The 24954-nt window shown below is 36.5% G+C and overlaps 2 protein-coding genes across 3 annotated transcripts; one reads left to right on the forward strand and one right to left on the reverse strand.

Annotated features, from left to right (window-relative positions):
* The first annotated feature begins 3919 nt into the window (after positions 1-3919).
* On the forward strand, positions 3920-6187 carry LOC127806258 (thylakoid lumenal 16.5 kDa protein, chloroplastic). Its single transcript, XM_052343438.1, has 4 exons — positions 3920-4380; positions 5239-5378; positions 5481-5553; positions 5903-6187. The coding sequence occupies exons 1-4, from the start codon at positions 3993-3995 to the stop codon at positions 6010-6012; spliced, it is 711 nt and encodes a 236-aa protein (XP_052199398.1). The 5' UTR covers positions 3920-3992; the 3' UTR covers positions 6013-6187.
* Positions 6188-6393: 206 nt separating this feature from the next.
* Positions 6394-24331, reverse strand: LOC127806257 (methyl-CpG-binding domain-containing protein 11-like). Of its 2 annotated transcripts, none has more exons than XM_052343436.1 (3): positions 24183-24331; positions 23955-24055; positions 6394-7466 (listed from the first exon to the last, which is right to left on the reverse strand). In XM_052343436.1, the coding sequence occupies exons 2-3, from the start codon at positions 24045-24047 to the stop codon at positions 6717-6719; spliced, it is 843 nt and encodes a 280-aa protein (XP_052199396.1). In that variant the 5' UTR covers positions 24048-24055; positions 24183-24331; the 3' UTR covers positions 6394-6716. The 2 variants fall into 2 exon arrangements, with proteins under 2 accessions (XP_052199396.1, XP_052199397.1); XM_052343437.1 differs by lacking the exon at positions 24183-24331 and adding an exon at positions 12220-12283 and having other exon boundaries at positions 23955-24044.
* Between the last annotated feature and the right edge of the window lie 623 nt (positions 24332-24954).

Genomic DNA, 24954 nt, shown 5'->3' on the forward strand with positions numbered 1-24954 from the left:
TAAAATTCTAATTTCTCTTTAGACTAAAACTAACTTAAGTATCGGAGGGTTCGCGAGTGACCTTACCTGTATCTCGAACTTACTTATTTTTCTACAGGTCTCTTAGTCACTTGATACTTTAACAACACTTTAGGGGATCTTTTGGTCACTTGATACCCTGATGCCACTTTTAGTTTTAGAGCCTTTTGATCACTTAATACTTGAACGCTACTTTGGAGGTCTATGAACACTTTGAAACTTTTTAGGTGTTCTAAAACTCATACCTCAATTTCTCGCATTATAAATTTATTATTATATTAAACCAATAATAATTATATTTTCTTATAAAAATTCTATCTTTTTACATAACATCTTTGTATGTTCGAGTTATTTAGTCTTGAATATATATAAATATATATATGTGTACACGTAATTAATTCTCATTGTCAAATAATATTATATTAATTAATTAAATCACAATAGATAGTATATGCCTTTGATCTTTTCTTTTCTTTTTCTGGTCTTTTATCATAAAAATTAACTGATGAAAGGTGAAGAAACACAGAAGAAGACAATATGGATTGAGATCATGGAAGAAGCTCTTGGTTCCCTGTCTCTCTCTATATGTGTGTGTGTGTGTGTTGTTTGTGGGGGTGAAAGTGATAATTTTCATGAGTGTAAAGCCGACCCTTAATTAGAAAGGAAGGGATGGTTAGAGGTGGGTTGAAATTAATGAGTGATTAATATGCATGCCTTTGTGGCTAAGCCAAACTTGATGTTAATTAATAATCATATTGCAAAAGAGATTTTACCGTGATGGAAGTTGCTTTTCTGCCCACCAACTGCAACCAAGCGAATCTACCTTCTATATTCATCTTATATATATATATATATATATGATATAGCCACAAATGTTCTCACGCCCTCTTTCATGACTTTTGTCAAAGCAAGCAACGTAACAGTTTCAATGATATAATTTTTTTTTTATTATAAAATTTTTATTTAAATATGATAAAAAATCTATCTTTCTTTCCTGCCTATACCCTCTGCTCTCCCTTAGTACCTTCTATACAACGCTAATTGGTATTGTCTCGATACAATAATAAATTTATAATGTGAAAAAGTGGGGAGTAAGTCTTAGGGCGACCAGAGAGTTCTAAAGTGTTTATGAGACATTCAAAGTGATGTCAGAGTATCAAGTGATTGAGAATCTCTCAAAATGACGTCGAGATATCAAGTGATTGTGAGACCTCTAAAGTGGTGTTAGAGTATCAAGTGACCAGGAGACCCTCAAAGTAGCGTCGGGGGATCAAGTGGCTAAGAGACCCCTCTTCCCAAAGTGTTGTCGAAGTATCACGTGATCGAGAAATCTATAGAGAAAAAAGCAAGTTAGGGGCGGGGGTGAGGCCACCCACGGACCCTCCAATGCTTATTACGCCACTAAAATTCTAATTTCTCTTTACGTCAAAACTAACTTAAGTATTAAAGAGTTTGCGAGTGACCTCACTTGCACCTCGAACTTGCTCATTTTTTTGCAAGTCTCTCAATCATTTGATACGTTAACGACACTTCGAGGGGTCTTTTGGTCACTTGATACCCTGGCATCACTTTTTTTTTTTTTTTTGATGACGCAAGTGTCTAGATTTCACCTGCCTAGTTTTGGAATAGACCGACCTTCCCTCCTGATTCAGCCTCCAAGTAAATTAGATGTGGTCATAAGCTTGTGCACTCCCAAGCAGATATGTGATTAGTCTCCACCAAATAGAATATTTCTGATTCCACTAGAAGTTGATTCTCCATCACTTTCAAGAAAACTTGAAATTTTTACCACTTATGCCATACCCTGGAGGCGTAATGCCACTTTTAGTTTTAAGGTCTCTTGATCACTTGATATTTTGACGCTACTTTAAATGTCTCACAAACACTTTAGAACTTTCTAGATGCTCTGATACTCATATCTCACTTTTAATTTTATAAAGACAACAATAATTATATTTTTAAAAAAATTCTATCTTTTTTATATAATGTTTTTGTACGTTCAAGTTACTTAATCTTGAAGATATATAAATATGTGTGTACACGTCATTAACTCTCATTGTCAAATAATATCATATCATATCAATTAATTAAATCACAATAGATAATGCATATGCTTTTGATCTTTTTCTTTTTTTTTTTTTTGGCCGTTTATCATAAAAGTTGACTGATGAAGGTGAAGAAACACAGAAGAAGGCAATATGGATTGAGAATCTGAGATCATGGAAGAAGCTCTTGGTTCCCCCCTCCCTCTCTCTCTCTCTCTCTCTCTCTATATATGTGTGTGTGTGTGTGTGTGTGTGTCTGTTGTTTGTGGGGGTGAAAGTGATAATTTTCATGAGTGTAAAGCCGACCCTTAATTAGAAAGGAAGGGATGGTTAGAGGTGGGTTGAAATTAATGAGTGATTAATATGCATGCCTTTGAGGCTAAGCCAAACTTGATGTTAATTAATAATCATATTGCAAAAGAGATTTTGCAGTGATGGTGGTTGCTTTTCTGCCCACCAACTGCAACCAAGCGAATCTACCTTCTATATTCATCTTTTATATATATATATATATATTATATAGCGTACCTTCATTTTCATTATAAAACTTTTTTTAAATAAGATAAAAAGTCTCTCTTTCTTCCCAGCCTATACCCTCTCCTCCTATACAACCAAAGTCTTAAGGTCCTATTCTATTACTGTTGATTTGGTAGTTTACAAACATTATTTTTAATAGATCGTGCTACTTGTATTGATAGGATGACATATTCGATATGTCTGGCTTCATGAAGTCTGAGACTTCATCCAGAAACAATAGTGGCAAAGTGATGAGATGGTGCAGTGACGATTGGCGCAAGGTGCTACGGTGAGGCAACGACAATCGCACCAGGCATTGTAGTGGAACGACGATAAGATGCAGCGGTGGTTGAGCAAGGTGCTACAATGAGGCAACGAGAAGATGCATGATGCATCGGCGGTTGATGAGGCAGTGAGGCAATGTGGGGCGACGATAAGGCAAGGCGAAACTTGTTGGAGGCGACCATGGTAGAGGACAAAGAAGGCGAATAAGGGCAGGGGTGGTGAATCTGCAAATTAGGTGATGGCATTTTTGTTATTTGGTGCATTCGGTCATCCTTATTTGAGCAAAGTAGCATTTTCCATTCTTAATTTGTCATCCACCATTATAAATATTAAAGTTTTGCAAAGATATATAGTTATTTGTTATATATAGCAAATGAATAAGGGTTAGCATGAAAGGTTTTGTGAAATGAATAACGTATAATTAAATAATGACTAGTGTGACGTGATAATTAAGGTCATAAGACTAATTGTGCCTACAAAAATGTTACTTTGCCCGAGAAGGTTATTGAGAGGCTCTAAAATGATAAAAATGCCTTTTGCAATTGCTTCCCCTTTTTTTCCATGGTCAACGCCTCTCTCATCTCTGCCCTTTCCTATAGTCATCGTCGCCTTTTCTCCTTACCATTTTTGCCTCGCTATCGTTGCCTTGCACTGTCTCGCCTTTTGCTCATCGACCACTGCAGCATCAATCACGACAGATGTAGCAACAACGATGGGCAAAAGACGAGACAACGTGAGGTGAGGAGGCGCGAAGCAACATCGACCATGGGAAGGGGAAAAGATGAGAGAGGCGACAGACATGGAAGAGAAGGGGAAACAATTTTAGATGGCATGAGTGTGAGAGATGTTTTTGTCATTTTAACATATTTATGTCAATCAATGGGTAAGTCTCTCGAACAAAATAACATGATTCATGTGGCTAATAGCATATCCAAAATCCAACGGGGTGGGGGAGGGGAAATTACTGTGAGAACTAGAAAGACCAAAATGCCCTCCAACATTTGAAAAATGCCCTCTGATTAGACGAGACACAGAATCCAAGTGACCTTATCCTCTATAGTTCCGAACTGCCAAAAGCCAACCCTTTGCCTCCTTCCCACCAAAAAAAAAGGCCGAAAATAAAAAAAAATGGCCACAATTTTCCTCTCCACTGCAAAAACCTTCCTCCCAGCTCTGCTTTCTTCATCATCTTCGTCTTCGTCTTCGTCTTCTTCACCGGCTTCGCCTTCAATTCTTCTTCAGAAGCGCAGTAGTGCTAGGCCAATTTCAACTCTCTGCAAGCCAGCGAGTAGCGATGCGAGACATCCTTATCCTCCAATTCTCGCCAGAAGAAGCCTCTCCATCAGCCTCACCGCAGCCTTCCTCTCCACCCTGGCCGGCGGCCATGGCGGCTCTGCTGCCAATGCCGCCATTCTCGAAGCCGACGACGACGAGGAGCTCCTGGAGAGGGTGAAGAAGGACAGGAAGAGGAGGCTTGAGAAGCAAGGAGTCATCAGCTCATCCAACAAAGAGAAAGGTCGGTTTCTTCGCTGTGTAATTTCCTTGACTTGGTGCTTGAAACTGCACCCGATTGGCTCAATTTCATTCTCTCTGTGTGTTAAATTGCAACTTAATCAATGCGCTGTTGAGCTATTGGTAGGGGTCAACATTCGGTTAATTAAACTGAATTTAACCGTAATTTTAGAAAACCGATTTAACTGAAATGACCACATTAACCAAAGTAACATGAATGAATGAAATGAATCGAATTTGGTTAGAAATAACAATATTAATAAAGTTTACTAAAAGTTTAAGGTGTTTTAGTAAGTATAATTATTGCAATAGGCATCAATTTCATTGTTATTTGAGTGGTAATTTTGTAAATAGTCTAAAATTAATGGCGTTTTTTAAGTCTATTAGGTTGAAACTTGAAAGCCAAATTATGATCTTCAAACTAAACCAACAACACAAATACTAACATTTAAAAATTTAAAACCGAATTGTGCCATGAACATAGTCCAGCAGTTGAGGACGAGCATGAATTAAAACTTAAAGAGCCCTTGGACTATAGCCGGTTGGGGTCCCGTGTTCGAATCTCATCGTTAGGTTTCATGATTAACCTCTCTTGCAAAAATTTTGGGATTGAGCTGCGGGACCATTAAGGTGAGAGATTTCACCTTTTAAAAAAAGATAGAAAATGGAACCTAAAAATTTAAAACCAAATTAACCAAACTTTATTGGTTGGGTTTGAATATTCGATTTGTATTAAACGAGCGCTCACCCCTAACGGTTATTATAATTGATTTCAAATGTTTGATAACTTAAACTTAAAGCGAACACATGAAAACTGACAATTAACATTCTGATAATGCTTCCATGAACATTCATTCAACAGCCTACCTCCAAGAACTTGTGTACAAGCTGAGCAAAGTGGGGCAAGCCATAGAGAAAAATGATCTGCCAACAGCAAGTTCCGTGCTTGGCAAAAGCACAGATACAGATTGGCTCCAGAAAGCCAATACAGCCTTCACCAAGGTGTTCTTAATTACTGATTAGACTCTTGCCCATATTGGCTTTATTATTTTGTAGGTTGTGTGTCTTTGGGTTTTTCTAATTGTTTCTTTTTCATTTCAACAGCTGAGCTCCAGCCCTGAGGAGAAGACTGAGGTGGATGCCTTCAACACCTCACTGGCTTCTTTGATTTCCTCAGGTGAGCTTCCTGTGATTTTTTCGTAATTATGAGCTAGTGTTAATAAGATATTAATACTACTTTAGGTGGTTGATTATCAGCGTAAAACTTTTGAGAACAAATGGTTTGGTGCTGCATAGAAGAAAGGATGGATTTTAATTTGTCTCATTTTATAAAAGGAAAATGAGAGTGAAGAAACGGAAAAAAAAAAAAAAATTATTGCTTGAGCAAATGGAATGTTATCCCAGACTCTGCTACTTGTGTCCTCACTTTATCTTTTCTTTGGCTTTCTTCTTTTTTATCCTTCTCCCCTTTTCCTGAAAAATTTCCTAATTTCTTTCTACCTTAATCTGTGCTTTGCCCTTCACAGTGATAGGGAACGATGTCGAGGCCTCCAAAATAGCTTTTGTTTCATCAGCAACTGCGTTTGAGAAGTGGTCAGCCTTGACAGGGTTGGTTGAGCAGCTTAAAGGGCTCTAAAGGGTTGTGATTTTCCTTTCATTTTTGTTCTAATTACTGTCCAAGGAAAATCGTTGCACTCCTCACTCTCCCCTTTGATTTTTTCATTTGATTCTTCACCACAATGCATGCAACCTTGGAAATTTCAAATGGTGGTAGATGTTAATGCTGCAGCATCTGAATGTTTTCTGTACAAGATATTATCCACTTTAACCATAGGCACATAGATGAGATAAGACATAACCCCTTTTTGTCCCCTTGACAAAGGAAGTGCGGTTCGCTATAGCTAACACCTCGTACATGACTCACATCGATGTGATGCAAGCACCAATCGTGTTCCATTGAACCTGCTCAGCTTTTGCAGCATTCATGAAAAGAGCAAATCAAATCATGCTAAAGGAGTTGATAATATCACGAACCAAATTTGTAGCCACTTATTCCAATATTTAACACCAAAGTGTTCCATGGTCTATGGATCTCTGCAAGCTACGGCCTACAAGCTCCATATATAAGTGCACAAAAGGCAGCAGCATTAATTCAAGGCCCCTACATTTCCTTTCTTAACAACGAAGCTGCGATATAGACCACCTAATTAACTATAGTTATAAGTACAAGTCTTCATGAAATCAGAATTCAGTCATAAACATTAAGATGCTACAGTCATCTGAAGATCGGAAACCTACGAAGGATTATAACAGAAGTAACAGATTGAGCTACATTATAACTCAAGGGTTAGAGTTGGCAGCCTTGCCACCACGGCTGCCGTTCTCTATCGCTTCTTCCTCCGCCTTCTTGCTCATCTCATTTTCGAGTTTCTTTTGTTCCTCGTTTTTGTTGTCCACTGCTTTGTCTTGCTCCTCAGGAACATCCTTTTTCTCAGCCTGGTCTGATGCATGCTCCATTTCATTGGTACCATCAGCTGTTTTTCCATTCTGAGCATCTTTGGGATCTGCCGCTTCATCCTTCTTGGAACCTTCAGCATCAGGCGCTTTGACGTCTTCTCCAAGCTTAGCCTCTTCTGGAGGAGTACCCTCCACTTTGCCATGCACAACATGTGTTTCATCTTTATTCTGATCTTCGGTTTCCTTCACAGCATCCTTTTCAGTTTCTCCACCAGCATTATCCTTCCCCACCTTATCTTCATCTGGCATGTGATCCTCTTTCTCTTTCTCCCCCTCCGTTTCTTCAGGGGCAACTTCCTTTTCTTTGTGATCCTTCTTTGGGGCTGAGGTTTTCCTGCTACGCTTCTTTGGAGGCTCAGGTTCCGGTGGTGGAGCTATCTTCACTCTCTCACTAATCCTGGCTGATCTTCTTGGAGTTTCACCAGTTCCCCAATCAAACTCGGATATTGGGGGACCACCAGGATGCGACTTCAGGTACTGATCCAACTGTCGTCTGCTGGTGATCTCCTCCCCTGTAGGGGCAGTGAATACGATTTCACTCTTCTTAGGGGTGCCCCCTTTCTTGGGCATGAACTGCAATAAAGACAGTTTTGTTTTATACACAGTCTTCTGTGCAAATAAAGGAGGAAAAAAAAAAAATCCAACAAGCAAGTTTACAGTATAAAGCAAAGGGACATAAACAGATGAGAATGTATAATTTAAGTATAAGTCTACAAAGTAAAGTTTCTTAATAAACAGAACACTTTTAAGAGAAGACATAAATTAAAAAAATTAATGAAAGATAATCTTGCTACTGTACAGCAATTGAGAGAGGCAAAATTGTTTTCTATACTCTTTGACCACAGGCCACACTATAACCAGTGGAAAATTCTATGCTGGACCCGGTCCACCGGGCCAGCAAGTGTGCCCCACTTGTCCTGTGGCAGGTGTGCCCCTTCTCTTCCTCTGCCTTTCTGTCCTCTGCTTCTCTCTCTCTCTCTCTCTCTCTCTCTCTCTCATGCAGCAGATATAACCCTCTTTTCTCCCTATTAAGCTGTAAAAAGACTACAACTAGCCAGAAAACATGAAAAAATATGAGGGAAAAATATGAAGAGTAAAATCTTATGTTAATAAAATTTTTATTATAATTAAATATATATTTATTAAAAAATTAACATTTTTTTTTACTTTTTAATATTCTTTATATTCTCAACTTTTAATAACTTAAAATATAACTAAAATTTACTTAATATACATATATACACATAGGAAGAGAACAAGAGAAGCAGGGGGCGCTGCCACAGGACACATGGTGCACCCCTATTGGCCAATAGGAGAAAAATTAGAGGAAGGAGAAGCAGCGCAAGGGTGCGCCTGCCATGGGACACGTGGTGCACCCCTACTGGCCCGGTCCATGAGTGGGCCCGGTGGACCGGGTCCAGCATAGAATCTCTCATAACCAGTTGGTTAACCGACCTTCATGTGGGGCTCAACACTCCCTGCTCTGGTTGATATGAAGATGATACATGGTCATTAATATAGTTGTTTTCCTCTTAAAAAATAAAGCAGACTTGCCTTACAATCCCACTCCAAATCAGTTGAATATTATCTGCTGACATGGAGTGATTTATAGAACCCGATATAAAAATTGCAGTAGCCTAAGCGATACTTGAACGGTTGAACCAAGGAAACGGAAAATGATTAATTGACAGGTAAACAAAATGCATTTCATGAATCATCAACCTTAAAAGGGTTAGTCTCTAAGTCTGACTTAGACAAGTAAAATAAACTCTAAAACCTAATCATTGTCAACAAAAATTCATACAAGGTTTACTTGTAACTAATGTAGCAATCATACAAAGTTTTTAGACATTAAAATGCCAAAAAATATGCACTTTTTCTTTCTATGAACTTTCTATATCAAATATCTATTTGTGCCAAACTCTTGCAAGAAAAGGATACGAATAGCAAAAGTTTATTTGTTTAACTTCCACATGCAGCAAGGAGTTTGAAATCAAACAAATGGAGCATAAATATGTGACCATGTCATTTTCAGTTTATTGGGATCTAACAGAATTCCCACAGCAATTTGAGGCCAGTTAGAAGCCTTGACAAACTTCCCTATTTATATCCACTTCAAGTTGATCAATATGCATTAGATACAACTAGAAAGCAAGAAAGAAGCTGTCAGGATCCTATGGTTTTGGTAGGTTGTAGCAATTTAATTTGAATGTCAGCTATAGAATATTAATTCTCCAGAGAACAGTTACAACTTGTAACTAAAATTGTAACAGCTGATTGATTAGCCATATATAAAGCTAATCAATCAGTTTTCTAGGATTCAATGACATTACTAAATTTCAGTTTCTGAATTCTCTCTCCCAATCTTTCTCTCTCGGAATTCTCCGTTTCTCTCTCTCTCTCTCGCACCTCCTAGGCCACCGAAATCTGTTCTTGTGCAATTTCTGCCATGGCTGATGGTACACGCATGAAGCAATTCAAATCTCAACTGCAGCAGGTGAATGTGACAGTCTCAGATCTGCCAAGTCAAGTGGATTCTCTGGAAGCAAGAACCAGCCGGAATCATGAGACATTGGATTGGAAGTTTGAGAACTCTGTCGACAGAATTAATAGGAGGTTAGATGGATTGATGCTGATGTGTTCGAAACTGTATCAAGTAAATCTTCCTTCTGATTTTCCTCCTAAGAAAATATCAGATCCACTCTTTCCTCCTAAGGAAGGGTTAAATCCACTCCTGCCAGGAAATGGAGTGATTCATAGAATTATGCAATCCAACTTGTCAGAGGACTTTCTTTCAAAGGAGAAGGCAGATCAAATTCTGGAACGTATTGATGGCAATGCTGCTAACATGACATGTCCTAAGCAATCCTCGGATGAACACAGCAAGGTGCCTAATTCAAGCAGCAGCAAAGATGTTCAAGATCCTATTCCATCCAAGCATCTCCCTCTCCTTGATCATGGAGAAGTTCAGCCACTTGTAGGCATTTCTGATCCAAAGGACATTACAGCCCAAGGTGGTTTTAGGTTTGTCAAGGAAGGTCTAATTGTTCCAACTAAATCAACTCAAGATTTTTCACTTGAGGTGGAAGATTTGGATATCTCAGGGAGTGATCTGGTTTTGAAAGAGAGAATCGGTGCAGGTTCCTTTGGTGTTGTCCATTATGCTGAGGTTGTGGCTGTAAAGATTCTTATGGATCAAGATTTCCTTCCAAAGCAATGGAAGGAATTTTTGAGAGAGGTCACAATTATGAAACGCCTGAGGCATCCAAATATTGTCCTTTTCATGGGAGAATTGAAGTCTCCAAATCTTTTGGTTGACAAGAAGTATACAGTAAAGGTTTGTGATTTTGGCCTATCCCGCTCTAGCACATTTCTTTCTATAAAATCAACAGCAGGATCTCCTGAATGGATGGCTTCAGAAGTTCCCTGTGAGGAACCATCCAATGAGAAGTCAGATGTATAAAGCTTTGGTGTGAAATTATGGGAAATTGCACGGAATTCTACATTCCGCTGGTCTGGTAGAAAACCATTGGCTCAGCTGCTACTTCCAGTTCTACTTTACCCCACTAATACTTGGGAATAATTGCCAGATTTGCTCAATCAAATTTCCTCTGCTGCTCAGCTTCTTTGTTTTTTGTCTTGAGGACAAGAAAATTTTCAAGGGCGGGGAAATGCCAAGATCTTAGGGTTTTGGTAGGTTGTAGCAATTTAATTTGAATGTCACCTGTAGAATATTAATTCTCTAGAGAATAGTTACAACTTGTAACTGAAATTGTAACAGCTGATTGATTAGCTATATATAAAGCTGCTAATCAATCTCTTTTCTAGGATTCAATGACATTACTAAATTTCAGTTTCTGAATTCTCTCTTCAATTCTCTCTCTCTCTCTCTCGTAATTTTCTGCCTTATCTCTCGCCACTTTCTGCCTTAGTTCTTGCCAATTGGCTGAGACTTCACAGTCAGATCCGAGGATCATAACAGAAGCATACACCAGCGGACATGAATTTGTCAAAACAATTTATTGGATAAGATAAGAAAATGATTTGGTGCCACTTTGATCTAGAGGGCATTGTTTTGTCTTTTAACATTATAAATGTACATCCTTTTCCCCCACACGATATTTTCTAAGCTTCTTATACTGATAGAAGCATAGAATGAATGGGAGAAGATGCCATTTTATAGTTAGCGAAACTATTTAACAACATACTAAACCTTTATCCTACTATGTGGGGTTGGCCACATAAATTCTAGCAATCTATTTATTTCTATCCATTGCCTTATCTTCTATGAGACCCATAACTTAATATCAAACCAAATTGTCTCCCAATTTTTTTTTTTTGTCTTCCTTTAACTCTTTTGCTAACTATTTGTTCCATTCATTCCATCAACTTTTCTCATAGGAGCCTCTATTGGTGTTTTTCTCACCTAACCAAACTATCATAATCGTATCTCCCACATCTTATCTTCAATAGGAGCCATTCCAACCTTATTATGAATAAACTCATTTCTAATTTTATCTTTCATCGTATGGACACACATCCATCCTAACATCATCTTGATTATGCTCATATTTTGTACAAGATGATACCTTACTCCCAACATTCTATGCCATACATCAAAGCTGGTCTTATAACCGTCTTGTAAAATTTTCCTTTTAGATTTAATGGAATCTTACTATCACATAAAACACCAGAAGCACTTTTCCATTTCAACCATCATGCCTTAATTCTAAGGATAACATCCTCATTAATCTCCCCATCTTTTTGGATGATAGATCCAAGATACCTAAATTGGTCTCTTTTTTTGGGGTATGATTTGATCCTCCAATTTTACCAAAACATCATCCACACTTTATTTTTACTAAACCATCATCCACACTTTATTTTTACTAAACTTACATTCCATATCTTTGGTTTTCACTCTACTTAATTTAAAACCTTTAGATTCTAAAGTGTGCTTTCATATCTCAGGTTCCATATTCATGCCTTCTTTGCTCTACCAATAAACTATCCCAACAAAATTATTGATTTCCAAAAACACTTGGAAGGACTAAAATCACCTGAAAAGCTAAGCTTGCAAAATAAATTTGCAACAGATAAGTTACAGCACCACTTTGACAGCATTCCAATGCAGTCTAGAGCTTGGACTATGCTAGCTGCTATGAACCATAGTGATCTACATTCAAAATGATCAGATATACCATATTCAACAATTATTTAGACAGTAACCTAGTGTTACCAACAATTTTATAATAGCTATAGCAGAGTGTAAAGTTTTGCTTAATATGAGATATGTCCCTGTAGAATTTAATATTTAGACCATTACCTGAATTCACGTCTTTTCACTCTTTTCCCTCGTAAAGCTTTAGCTCCACCAACTTCTTGGGAAGCTTCATAAGACAATGGTCACAAAGATGTGAAAAGTTAGCCTTGACCAGGCTGCTTGGGATGCCAACTGGCAAAGCTCACTACGATCCAGTGACATGATTATACAAATATGTACTCTCAGCAATAATATAAAGAATATTGAGTGCCCAACGAGAGCTAAACGGTGCATGTAAATTCATAGTTCTCTTTAGACTTGCAACACAGTGCTAGACTCATTTCATTTCTCCCCATTTTTCCTTTCCCCTTTCCTTCTTTTTCTTATTTAATTTTGCTTATTTGTTTGTTTAAAGGTAGGGGTATAGGGGGTGGGGGGAGGGCAGTCATGGAGTCACTCATACAAATATGTCTATAATACAAGGGAGCAAAGTTATCACATAGCAAGTCCAATATGAAAGTTGATAATTAAACAATATGCTCCTCCTTGTAAGACCTCCTGAAACATAATCATGATAAACTTCTTTACTCTATTCTTCCCACTCAAAGTCAACTTTGCTACTGCCTTGATTTGTGTTTTCTACTGCATACAGCTGGTTACAACCTAAGATAAAAGGGTTGAAGTAGGTACATGAATAATAAGTGCTATAATTGCATCTTATGACACAGGCATGCAAAGAGGTTAAGAGGATCATTTCAGATATCTTGGAACTGATCTTAAAGAAACAAAAAATGATGCAGCCAACACTGAGTACATGGAGCAAATGTAAAATTCTTCAAGTGTTATATAATGGAAAACGTCTATTAATTGAGCAATAATAGCTACAGGATACCTTCAAGTTACTTGTGTTTTATGGTGCAAAATAAAAAACAGTTACCATGAACACCAAGTTTATCTGACACAAGGATTCAATGGGTGAGTGTTGTTAGAAAGCAGAGAAAGTAAAATAATTGACTTCATCAAAATCAAAGTGACACTAACTGAAGATAGGAAATGATGAAACCTGTTCAAGAGGCTTGAGTATGTGCAACTTGCACAAACTAACGTGTAATAATATGGAGTGACTTTGGTTCAGGTTCAAATTCAAGTTATTATCAATCATTCAAGTATCAATACTCAAGTTTTGTGCAATATTCACTCTTTTCTTATAATTTTGGAGATGATAAATGAAGATTTTGGGACAGAAAACATACATCTCTTTCTTTGATTGGACATACATATAAAGGTTACAAGATACAGAGTCGGTTAAGTAAGAAAATTGTCACCTAGAGACAAAAAAAACTGTACACTTAAATACAAAATTGTAATTACACGATTGTCACCTAGAGATAAAAATAACTGTACACTTAAATACAAAATTGTAATTACACGATTGTCACCTAGAGACAAAAATAATCGTACACTTAAATACAAAATTGTAATTACACGATTTTCTACACTCGCCCTCAAGCTAAGATGTAAATGTTAAGTAAACTCAGCTTGGATTTCATGTCTTCAAACTTAGTCTTTGGTAGAGTCTTGGCAGAATGGTTGCAATCTATAGAGCTGTAGGTATGTAGGAAATATTAACAATCCCACCTTCAATTTTTTCTTTTATGAAGTGCCTGTCCATGTCCACATATTTAGTTTGATCATGATAAACTAAGTTCTTACTATGCTTATAGCAGCTTGATTGTCACACAACATGATTGGATCATTTGTTGTATAATTTGGACTTCAAGAAGTAACCGCTTTAACCACGTTCCTTTGCATATTCCATGAGCTATGGTTCCAAATTCGGTTTTAGCACTACTCCAAGCCACAACTATCTGCTTCTTGCTGTGCCAAGTAACCAAGTTTCCCCCCACACATAAGTACAATATCTAGAGGTTGATCTACGATCAGTAGTAGAGCCAACTCATTATGCATTAATGAATTCCTCAATGTTCCTCTTCTTAGTCTTCTTAAAGTCCTTCCCTAGGAGTTTTCTTTGGGTACCTCAAAATGTGATACAATTGATCCATATGCTCTTCGATGGGATTATTCCAAAATTGACAAGCTACACTTACTACAAAGACAATATCAAGTCTTGTATGTGAAAGATAGATAAGTATTCCGATCAATCTATGAAATCTTCCTTTGTCAGTAGGAGCACTTTTTCCTTCTCTATCTCTAGTGACAATCTCCATTGGAGTATTTGCAGGTTTGCATCCAAGCATTTCGGTTTCTTTAAGCAAATCAAGAACATACTTGCATTGAGAAACCACAATACCTATCTTAGATCTTACAATTTCCATTCCAAGAAAACATTTCAAATTCCCCAAGTCTCTGACTTCAAATTCATGTGAAAGAAACCCCTTTGAGTTTTCCAATTTCCTCTTCGTTAGGATTATATCATCCACATACACAATAGTAATGGATATCCTTCCACCAGACAAATTTTTAATAAACAAAGTATGATCAGACTAACAATATAAACAACCAAACTTCTTTACTACCTTAGTGAACTTGTCAAACAAGGCTCTACGAGACTATTTAAGACCATAAAGAGATTTCTTCAACTTACAAACTTTGTCTGGGTTTGTTTGATTCTCAACACTTGCAAGAATCTCTATGTACACCTACTCTTCTAGATCTCATTGAGAAAGGCATTCTTGATATTCAGTTAATGTAATTTCCAGTCATGATTCATCGCAAGAGATAAAAGTATCCGAATCATGTTTAATTTGGCAACAAGAGCAAATGTCTCTTGATAGTCAATGCCATAAGCCTGTGTGGAATCCTTAGCAACTAAGCGGGCCTTGAACCCTTCGACACTTCCATATGCTTTGTGCTTAATGGTGAAAATCCATTTACATCCAACTGAATTCTTCCTTGGAGGCAGGTTGACCACATCCTAAGTTCCATTCTTTTCAAGTGCTCTAATCTCTTCATTTACAGCTTCCTTCCATTCAGGTATTTGGAGAGCTTCTTGTAAGTTGGGAACCTGAATATTTATGAGATTAGTAGTAAAAGCATGATATTTTAGAGATAACTTCTTGTAAGATAGGAAGTTATAGTGGGATACTTCGTTTAAGATCTTTAGAATTAAAAACAGTGTTACCTAGTTGTGTCTCTTTTGGAGTTGAACTCGATTCAGCTTCATGGTTAATTGTGGGTTGCACTTGTTCTTCTACATGTCGCTAATCTTTCTTCTTTCTAGAGTAAACAATTAACTCTTTGTTGTTAACAATTGAAAGAACAATTAAAGGATATGACTCTGGTTGATTTTCGGTTACATAAGAAATCGGACCAGGCACAAACACAAGTGGATCAGGTAGAGTGACAATAGAAGGAAGAACACTAGGAGGTGTGGATTCACAATCCCAAAACTGATCTCCCCTTAAATGTCAGTTTGGGAATAATATGGTTGATTTTTCAAGAAAGTAACATCCATTGAATGATAGAATTTCATGGTGAGGGGAGAATAACACTTATATCCCTTTTGATTTGGAGTATAACCAAGGAATATACATTTGATAGATTTAGGATCAAATTTATCTTGGGATTGAAGAGGAATATGGACAAAGGAAGTACACCCAAACACTTTTAAGTGGAATAGATGAAATGAGATGATTTGAAGGATATGACTTGAGAAAGGCTTGACATGGAGTTTGTAATTTGAGAACTTGAGAAGGCATTCTATTAATGAGATATGTAGCGATAAGAAGAACATCCCATCAAAATATTTACGGAACATGAGAGGATATCATAAGAGCTCAATTAACATCTAATGAATGTTGATTATTCTGTTCAACAATCCCATTTTGTTGAGGGGTATTACTGTATTAGGACAAGAACTTTGGTGGACTATGACTGCTTGAATTAGATATGTCCCAAGAATATAATTAAAATAACCTTTGGCATTATCAATACGATGAAATTGAATTTTGGCATTGAATTGAGTTAGAAATTTTTGAATAATTCACCTACCTTTGATTTTTCTTTCATGAGAAATATCCTAGAGATAAGTGTGGTCATCTATCAATAAAACAAACCATCTAGCTCTTGTTACACTTTTAATTTTAGATAATCCCCAAAACATCACTGTGAATCAATGAGAAAGGATGGGATTCTTGATATTTTTGAATTGGATAAGAATTGCAAACATGCTTAGACAATTGACAAGCTTCACATTGAATATCAAAGGAATTTTTATTAAATAATGATCGAAAGAGTTCTTCGAGATACAAAAGATTAGGATGACCCAAATGATAGTTCCATAACATTATTTCACTATCTTTATTAGACCTAAGAGCAAAAAAAGAATGCTTTCCTTCGACTGTCTATTGAGATTGTCTTCTAGAGGATTCAGTCAATCTGACTATATAGAGTCCAAAATGCAATTTAGCACTGCCAATCATCTGTCCCAAATTCAAATCCTGAAAAACACAATGAGTTGGGAAAAATTTAATAACGTAGTTCTTTTCTTGAGCGAGTTGACTAATAGATAAAAGATTACAATTCAAATTGGGAACCAGTAAAACTGATTCAAGAGTGAGGTTCTCTAAAATGACAACAGAACCTGTACCAGACACCCTTGAGATAGAACCATCAGCAATACGCATAGTGTAATTTTCAGAACAAGATGTGAAATCTTGGATGAGAGATATATCACCAGTCATATGATTCGAGGCTCCAAAATCGACAATCTAACTACCCTTACTGTCCACCTTTTTAACCTTAAGTGCAATCAACAAATTACCTTTCTGAACCAATGTGGTTGATGTTGAGGTGGTAGTGTTATGGGAAATTGATGTTTGTTGGGCTTGGGCGATCAACTGTTGAAGAATTTCTAGTCGTTCCTTGTTGAATTGACCAGTTTGGACTGCAATGGAACTCTCCTCGATTGTAGTATGGTGTCCACGACTTTCTTTCTTCTTGGTTTCCAATCAACTGGTTTCCCATGAATATCCCAACGAGTGTCTCAGGTGTGACCTGCCTTTTTTGCAGTGATCGCCAAGGTCTTCTTTTCTTGGTGTGGTGGTCATCGGTTCCCCGAGAAACCATAACAGATACTTCGATGATTGGTGGTTGAACTACTGTGCCCATCATAACCTTTTTCAACTTTCAAACTTCTGATGCCACTTCATGCAAATTCGGTAGAGGTTTGATGGCCAATATTTGGCCTTAGACTTCGTCTAAATTTTTGTTGAGACCTAGAAGAAACTTGTAAATTTGCTTCTTCTAAACAATCTTCTTATATTTTCCAGCATCAATTTGACACTACCACTTGGTTGTCTCATACATATCAAGTTGCTGCCAATATCTAGTTAGGCGACTAAAATATTAAGTGATCGTGAGATCCCCTTGATGAGCCATGACATTACCATATTGTTTTCTATCTTCCACGCCTTGTACTTTGGATCTTCTTTCTTCAGTTTAGGGGTTGCACCAGTGAGATGACAATCATCCTTGTCTCGGTCGCATATGAACATCATAATTGAATGGGACCATTAAAAATAGTTGTGCCCATTCAGTTTGTGTCCTGTAATAAGGAGGGCAAAGGAATCGGAGCCTCTATTAGTGTTCAGAATTGAGGGAACTTGAGAGTTGAGAGGAAGAAGAGACTTCAAAGGTGGATGCCATAGCAGAAGGAAAAACTCGAAGGAAGCACGTTCAGAATTTTGCGGAAACAAGATCGGAATCAGGAAGAACTAGGATCAGAATTAAGAATGCTCTGATACCATGAAGATTTTTGGACAGAAAACATGCATCACTTTCTTTGATTGGACATACATAAAAAGGTTACAAGATAGAAACTGCCCCTATGGAGTCCGTTAAGTAAGAAAACTGTCACATAGAGAAAAAAATAGCTATACACTTAAATACAAAAACATAATTACACAATTTTCTACAATAAAGAATGCATCTTACCTTTCAAATTTCAACAGACTCACCTTGCAGCAACTTTCTTTACCATCTATAGATCTATCACCAAATGATGACTTGCTGAAGGGTATTTGCAGAAAGAAACACATTGTAATACTGCACACAACTCTTTATTTCAGCTCACAGGGTGCTTCTTTCTCCTCATCCATCTCCAGAGTTTTTAATTGTTATTCAATGGCTTTGTATAGTCATAGTGTGCCAGATAACTAATAATGGCAGACAACCCCACCACAATCAGAACCTTGACCTTTGAAACAACAATATGCACATCTCAAAAGCAAAATCGGGCATAAATGCCAGCTCACTAGACTTGACAGAATGTGGAACATGAAAAACTTTAGGGTTTCCATTTCCATTTCCAGCTTCATTTCTCTAGTACAAGAAGTCCGCAATAACCAACTTATACAGAAAAAATAAGCCAATTGTCAAGAGACGCAAGTCTTGTATACAAATAACCTCGAACTAAATTAAAGCACCAAGGTTGCTCCAACTGCCAATTGGAGTACACACACCACTACCAATAACATATCCAGCCTTTATCCCACTATGTAGGGTCAGCTATATGAATTCTAGCCCACCAATCATTTATGCTATGGTCTTATCTTCTATAAAGACTTTATAGTTATATCATACTTAAGTGTTTTCTACCGAGTTTTTCTTGGTCATCCCCATCTTTTCTGCCAAGTTCCATTCCATCCAATCCTCATTGGAGCCTCTATTAGTCTTCTTTTCATATGATCAAACTATTTTAATCATGTCTCACGCATTTTATTGCATGGCGGCGCATTCATCTTAACATCCTCATCTCCATCAGTTATATTCTGCACATGTTGGTACTTTACTACCCAACATTCTATACCACACAAAAAAGTTGGTCTTATAACCATTTCATAAAATTTTCCTTTTCGCTTTAATGGAATTTTATTATCACATAAAGCATTGGAATCACTTTTCACTTAACCATTCTACTTTAATTCTATGAGTAACATTCTCATCGATCTCCTATCTTTTTAGATGATTGATCTAAGATTCCAAACTGATATTTTCTTGGTACAACTTGATCTTCCAATTTTAGCATAATACCATCCACCCTTAAAAATTTTACTAAACTTACATTTCATATGTTTGGTTTTTGATTTTTTAACTTAAAACCTCTAGATTCTAAAGTGTTCCTCCACATCTCAAGCTTAGTATTCATGTCTTCTTTTTTCTCATTCACCAACATAATGTCATTTGCAAATAGCATACACCAAGGCACCTCTTTTTGTATAGGTTTAGTGAGTTCATCCACTACTGGGGAAAATAGTAAGGAGTAAGACAAAACCCTAGATGTAATCCAATTGTAGCTGAAAAAACTTCGGTATCTTCTCCTCATATTCCGACACATGTTTCTACTTCATGATACATATCTTTGATAACCTGTATATAAGTAATTCAGACTCCTTAATTCTCTAAAAGCCTCCATAAAAATTATATAGAAACTTCATCGCAAGAATTTTCTGAATCTATACATACCATATATAAATTCTTTTGTTTATTTCTGTACCTTTTCATTAGGCACAAGTTCATAGCTTCCAATTTTTACCTCCATGCATGAAACCAAATGGATTTTCAAGCACCTTGGTTTCCCTTCTTAATCTTAGCTTAATCGCTCTCTCACAGAATTTCAAAATGTGACTTATTAGTTTGATTTCTCTACAATTTTCACAACTTTGAACATCTCCCTTATTCTTGTAAATGGGCACTAAAATGCTCCTCCTCCATTGGTCCAACATCCTTTTTGATTTCAAGATAACATTAAATAATTCCAAGCTTCTATTGATATATTATCTAGTCCAACTGCTTTACCAAAAAACTGCCAACTGGAGTACATTGAGAACATTCGTGGGAATCAAAGAAGTAGATACAGTTCAACTCATCTCTTCCAGATTATTGTCATTATTTGTCTCTCACTGCCCATGAGCAAACCATATTAACTAGTTTTTCCTTGATTTAACAACTTCCAACTCATAGAAGATATCATTTCAAACTTTTTCCTTTTTTTGTTTTTTGTCTTGGCATATCTTCATATCAACCATCTTAAATGTCAATGAGCATGCTGTCCCCTTTAGCCTAAAACCTTTTCTTCACCAAAAAAGCACAATTTTTATATGGATGATAGTATCCAAGGTGATGAAGAAGTCAATCAGCCATTGGAATCATCTCCCATCTTGATAAGTAAACATATTATAGAAGAGATGTACGGAGGGGATAACAACCGTATATAAAAGACAAGTATAGCAGAAAAAGGAATTTCATATCCTCTGCATTTATCATTTACTCGACATCTGTAAAATCCAAAGGTGCTGCATCACTTGAAAACCAACTAGACAGCAAAGCAAGCAATTTACTCTTTAGTCCAAGAAAAGTTTTTTCACATCCTTTGAAGTGATATGACTAGGTTGACCCCTGATTATCCTAATGAAAGCATGTCAGACCAAGAGCCACATAGCCCACACCCTCTTCTTCCTTTGGCAACTTTAACTCCTCTCTAAACCAAAATAAAGGAACTTCGTACACTGAGGAAACAGCCATTCCATTCTGAAGAATTAGCCTCAAATAACAATTGAGATCTTCTAGCAATTGGCTAATGGATAAGAAGATGAATCATGAACTCCCTGCCATCTTCATACATGAAATACTAATTAACAATAATTTGCCTTATTTTAACCAAATGTATCGCATGTTAAAATGTTGCCATGGTATACACATAAAAATGGCATGTTATAACAGGCCTTGCAAACTAAACTCCCCTGCAAAGGAAGGAGACTTCATTGCAGATCACCAAGGCCAAACGAAAGGGTTTAATATCAGTATGATTTCAACCATGAAACTGTATCCTCTTCTCCTCCCAGAGGAGGCAAGGTTTAAGAAACTGCAATTAGCTGCTCAAATTTTCTAACTTCCTTGTCAATAAGCTCTCTCCAGAGATAACATTCCAAATCACCTGCAAATCCATCAATCTAAAATAGTCACCAATTGTTTCCCTTTTACCATGCAGCACCTGGAAAAAAACCAGGAAAACCTCCTCAAATCCAAAATTACCACAAAAAAGATGATTCCAATAATTAATCCTTTTCCCCATGCCCAACAAAAGACAGATTTTTTTTTTTTTTAGTTGAAATTGACCCACTGTGCCTGTATCCTTCGCTAAAGACTCCTCTTCAGGGGCAGAATGACCTTTGAATTCAGTGACATCCCAACTACTACCATGTTTAAAAGAGACAACCATTCTTCAAACATTGTCACGTGTCACTAGCATAATTTCCAAATCGTCCTGCCAAGAATGATGATTAAAAATCTCCAGTTGCCTAATCCTGTTTTTGTCTGAATAATCTGACAAATGGGCTTCTAAATGAGTTTTGTTTGTGATCCTTTCGAGGCCTTGACTTGCATACATGAATCTAAAATTCATACAAAAGAATAAATATTTTTATATACCAAGCGCTGCTAATGAGCACAACATTTTCAGAATTGTAACCTTCCCACGACATACAGGGGTGGAGCAACATGGATTTGAGGGTGGACAATCATCCCCCACAAGGTTGCGACATATACACTTATAGTGTGTAATTTTTTTTTCAAGCCCCCACTTAGATTAATAACATGTGGGTTCAATCCAAAAAGAAAGTCATAAAGTAACTAGAAAGAGAAAATGATTAATTATTTTAAGAGACTTTAAAATGTACGGGGCAAATCAAAAAAGGAAACAAGTATATTTTGCAATCTTAAGAAGTTTATAGGTAAAAAAAAGATATAAGAGGGGCACTTTTCAAAATATAAAAAATTAAAAAAATACTATAAATAGTAATTTAATCTTCTTTAGGGTTTTTTTTGTACATAGCAGCTGTTTGAAGACTTGAAATTAAATAAAGAAGAATAACAAGGGGGGGGGGGGGGGGGGGGGGGGGGAGAGGGGAGAGAAGGAAAATAATGAAAACAATCATTAAAACATAAAGAAAATCGTTTAACCGAAAAACTACCCCCAAAATTTCATTAATTTTGTGACAAGTTTACAACTATAAGGTAAGACAAATAAATCATATCTCTGACTTTCTTATATTGATAATTTTTATGTTATAATCACACATTTTTTCAGGATAAATAATGTTAAGTAATTATAATTTTTAATACTAACCATATGAAATATAATTTATGTTATAATCACACTTAGTTTTTTCAGGATAAATAATGTAAACTAATTATAATTTTTAATACTAACTATATGAATTATATTAATAATTAATTGATAGTTTCTTAATTATGTTTAATTTTAATGTAAAGATTATTCTTTAATTGTTTATATTTGTGGATGAGATTTTTAAAAGGAAAGCAATATTATATCAAGAAGCATATATTTAAGAATCTAGTGGCCAAGATGATGAAAGAAGTTTTCAAAAACCTGTTGAGTTAAGATGAACTTAGAAGATATTTTGTATAGATTCTTAATCTAGGATTAAAATTTTAGATAATCATCCAAAGAGCAAGAAAATATACCTAGAGTATACATAAAAAGAGAGAATTTGTCAAATTCATCATTGTAGTTTTTTCATAAAAAAGAAAAGTTCATAGAAATTTTTTGGTTAAGAGTATAATAAAGGATACTACCTTTAGCTTATGTAGCCATTTTTTTAGGCTGATATACTATGATACAATATGAAAAATACTACCCCATTCAATGTGGGGCTGGGCTCCACCGCTGACGGCATATAAGCAACTGATACATTTTTCCCCACAGTGAGTTTGCCACCAACTATAGTGGCACCATCTGCTAAAATTTGTCCTTTATGTATCTACACCTTGAAGCTAGGATTTTTTATGCATAACTAACGGAATGCTTAGAGTATCTCCATTACCTAATAAAACAATTTTGTCAGTATTAGTATACGATCTTCCCCTCATATTCGGCTATAGCAAGAGCCCCCTAACTGAAAGCCACTTGTCGCTCCAACCCAATTCCAACAATCCACTTCTCGGACCAAGAAAGTGGAACCACAAGAATGGGGGCGTGCAGATGGTTGCATTCAAGGTATCTAGAGAGTGGCTATTTAGATATGAAAGTTACCAAACATTTCAATAAGATGGAACCATGAAGGAATCTGCATAGTATAATTCCAGAAAACACTAATCTGAAATCTGAATTTCCAAAATGAAAGCATAAGCAACCTTCAACCTTCGTAATGCCATATAAATAAAAATTTTGACTCTTATAGAACCGCCAAGACCGTTATTTCACAATATTCCAACTCCATCCCACTCCTCAAACAGCACCCCTTTAATCGTTATCAAGAAAAAGAAGGGGCATAAAAAACACCAGCTGCATTGCAGTTTATTTGCCGGACCATTAACTACAGAAATTAGTTTCCCCAGCAACTAGACAAAAAATAAACTAAATTAACAACTCTGGAAGATAGACAGAGAGTGAAACACTCTAATTTGAAGAACTTCAGACAACCTAGCAAGACCAGCGGGGTTCAAATTTTAACTGTTTCACAGAAGCAAACCCAGAAAAGGCCAATAAACTTCAACAAAACAAACCTCAAGAAACGAAACTCAGAAAATCACAGAACAACTCAATTTGCCCTAGCTTTAGGGCTATCAGTACCGAACCGAATACAACAACAGAACAACACAATTTGACAAAATTGAACATACCCAGAACGCAATTCACACAAATAAACAAAACTAATAGCAAAAAACCAGCATAAGCTTCAAGAAACTAAATGTAATAGACTACAAACAAACAGACAGGGGAAGAAGGGAAGAAGAAAGAGCAAAAAAAAAGGAACCTTTTTGGTCCAACCAGGAGGAGCTGGGAGGTCCACGGAGAAACCCTCATCACCCGCACCGCTTTGGGTCTCCTTCTCCACTGAGCTTGCCATTTTCCCACCTAGAGATCCAAACCCAAAAATCACAACCCCTCAAAAAACATACAAACTAAGCCAAACCCACCAACATAAACACATATTCATAAACATCTCTCCCTCTATCTATCTATATATATTTTCTCTCTCTACCTTTAGGCTTTTGAGCTGAAGCTTTGTGTAGAGTGGCAGCAACAGGGCCTATCTATGGCGAAGCAACGAGAAATTGTGAGCAGAAAAACAGAGAGGCGCACGAACGTTGAATGAACAACAGATAGTTTTTGTTTCGTGTATTTTCTTCGGAAAATAAAGGTTGGATTTTGCGTGTGGAGATGACACCTGTCACCGTTTTGGATTAGGGGTCGGGTCGGGTCATGAATGTAAGAATCGACCCGAACACGTCATCCCGAGTTTTACTGTTAATTGTACTTGCACCCGCTCGAGTATGGTCTGATGTCACTTGATCCCCCAAATTTAGGAAAAATATACATGTCCACCCTCCTGGTCATGAGAGAGAAAAATTAATTCCAACATAGTTGCCTACTCGCATTTATTTCAGCTAATATAAATACTATAAAATTTAGAAAAAAATAAGATAAGATCTTATCAAATTAATTAAGACTTTATTTGTGTTGACTTACTTCTCTATTGATGTTGCTGAGTGATATTAATGATAATATAAGGAAGTAATGTTAAAGGAAAAAATAAGATGAGAAAAAATATAAAAGATTCAATCACACTCAAATACAAGAAATTTTATGTGAAAAATCCTAAAAGAAAAAAATCACAGCCGTTAAAATGACAAAGAAAAAATATCACTATATAGTAAAGTTTACAACTACAAAACTTAATATTCTTTCTCTAAATCCAAGTTCCAATTATACCTAATTTTTAACTCTCACTAACCTCTCACAAGTAATTTGCT

Source organism: Diospyros lotus, chromosome 7 (assembly GCF_014633365.1).
Source record: "Diospyros lotus cultivar Yz01 chromosome 7, ASM1463336v1, whole genome shotgun sequence".
Classification (NCBI taxonomy): domain Eukaryota; kingdom Viridiplantae; phylum Streptophyta; class Magnoliopsida; order Ericales; family Ebenaceae; genus Diospyros; species Diospyros lotus.

Bases quoted from the DNA above. Each gene is read 5' to 3' on its own strand.
- LOC127806257 (XM_052343436.1), bottom strand. From the start codon at position 24,047: ATGGCAAGCTCAGTGGAGAAGGAGACCCAAAGCGGTGCGGGTGATGAG. The intron at 7,467-23,954 runs GTTCCTTTTTTT...TCTTTATTGCAG, and splicing joins CTCCTGGTTGGACCAAAAAG to TTCATGCCCAAGAAAGGGGG.
- LOC127806258 (XM_052343438.1), top strand. From the start codon at position 3,993: ATGGCCACAATTTTCCTCTCCACTGCAAAAACCTTCCTCCCAGCTCTG. The intron at 4,381-5,238 runs GTCGGTTTCTTC...TTCATTCAACAG, and splicing joins CTCATCCAACAAAGAGAAAG to CCTACCTCCAAGAACTTGTG. The intron at 5,379-5,480 runs GTGTTCTTAATT...TCATTTCAACAG, and splicing joins CCAATACAGCCTTCACCAAG to CTGAGCTCCAGCCCTGAGGA.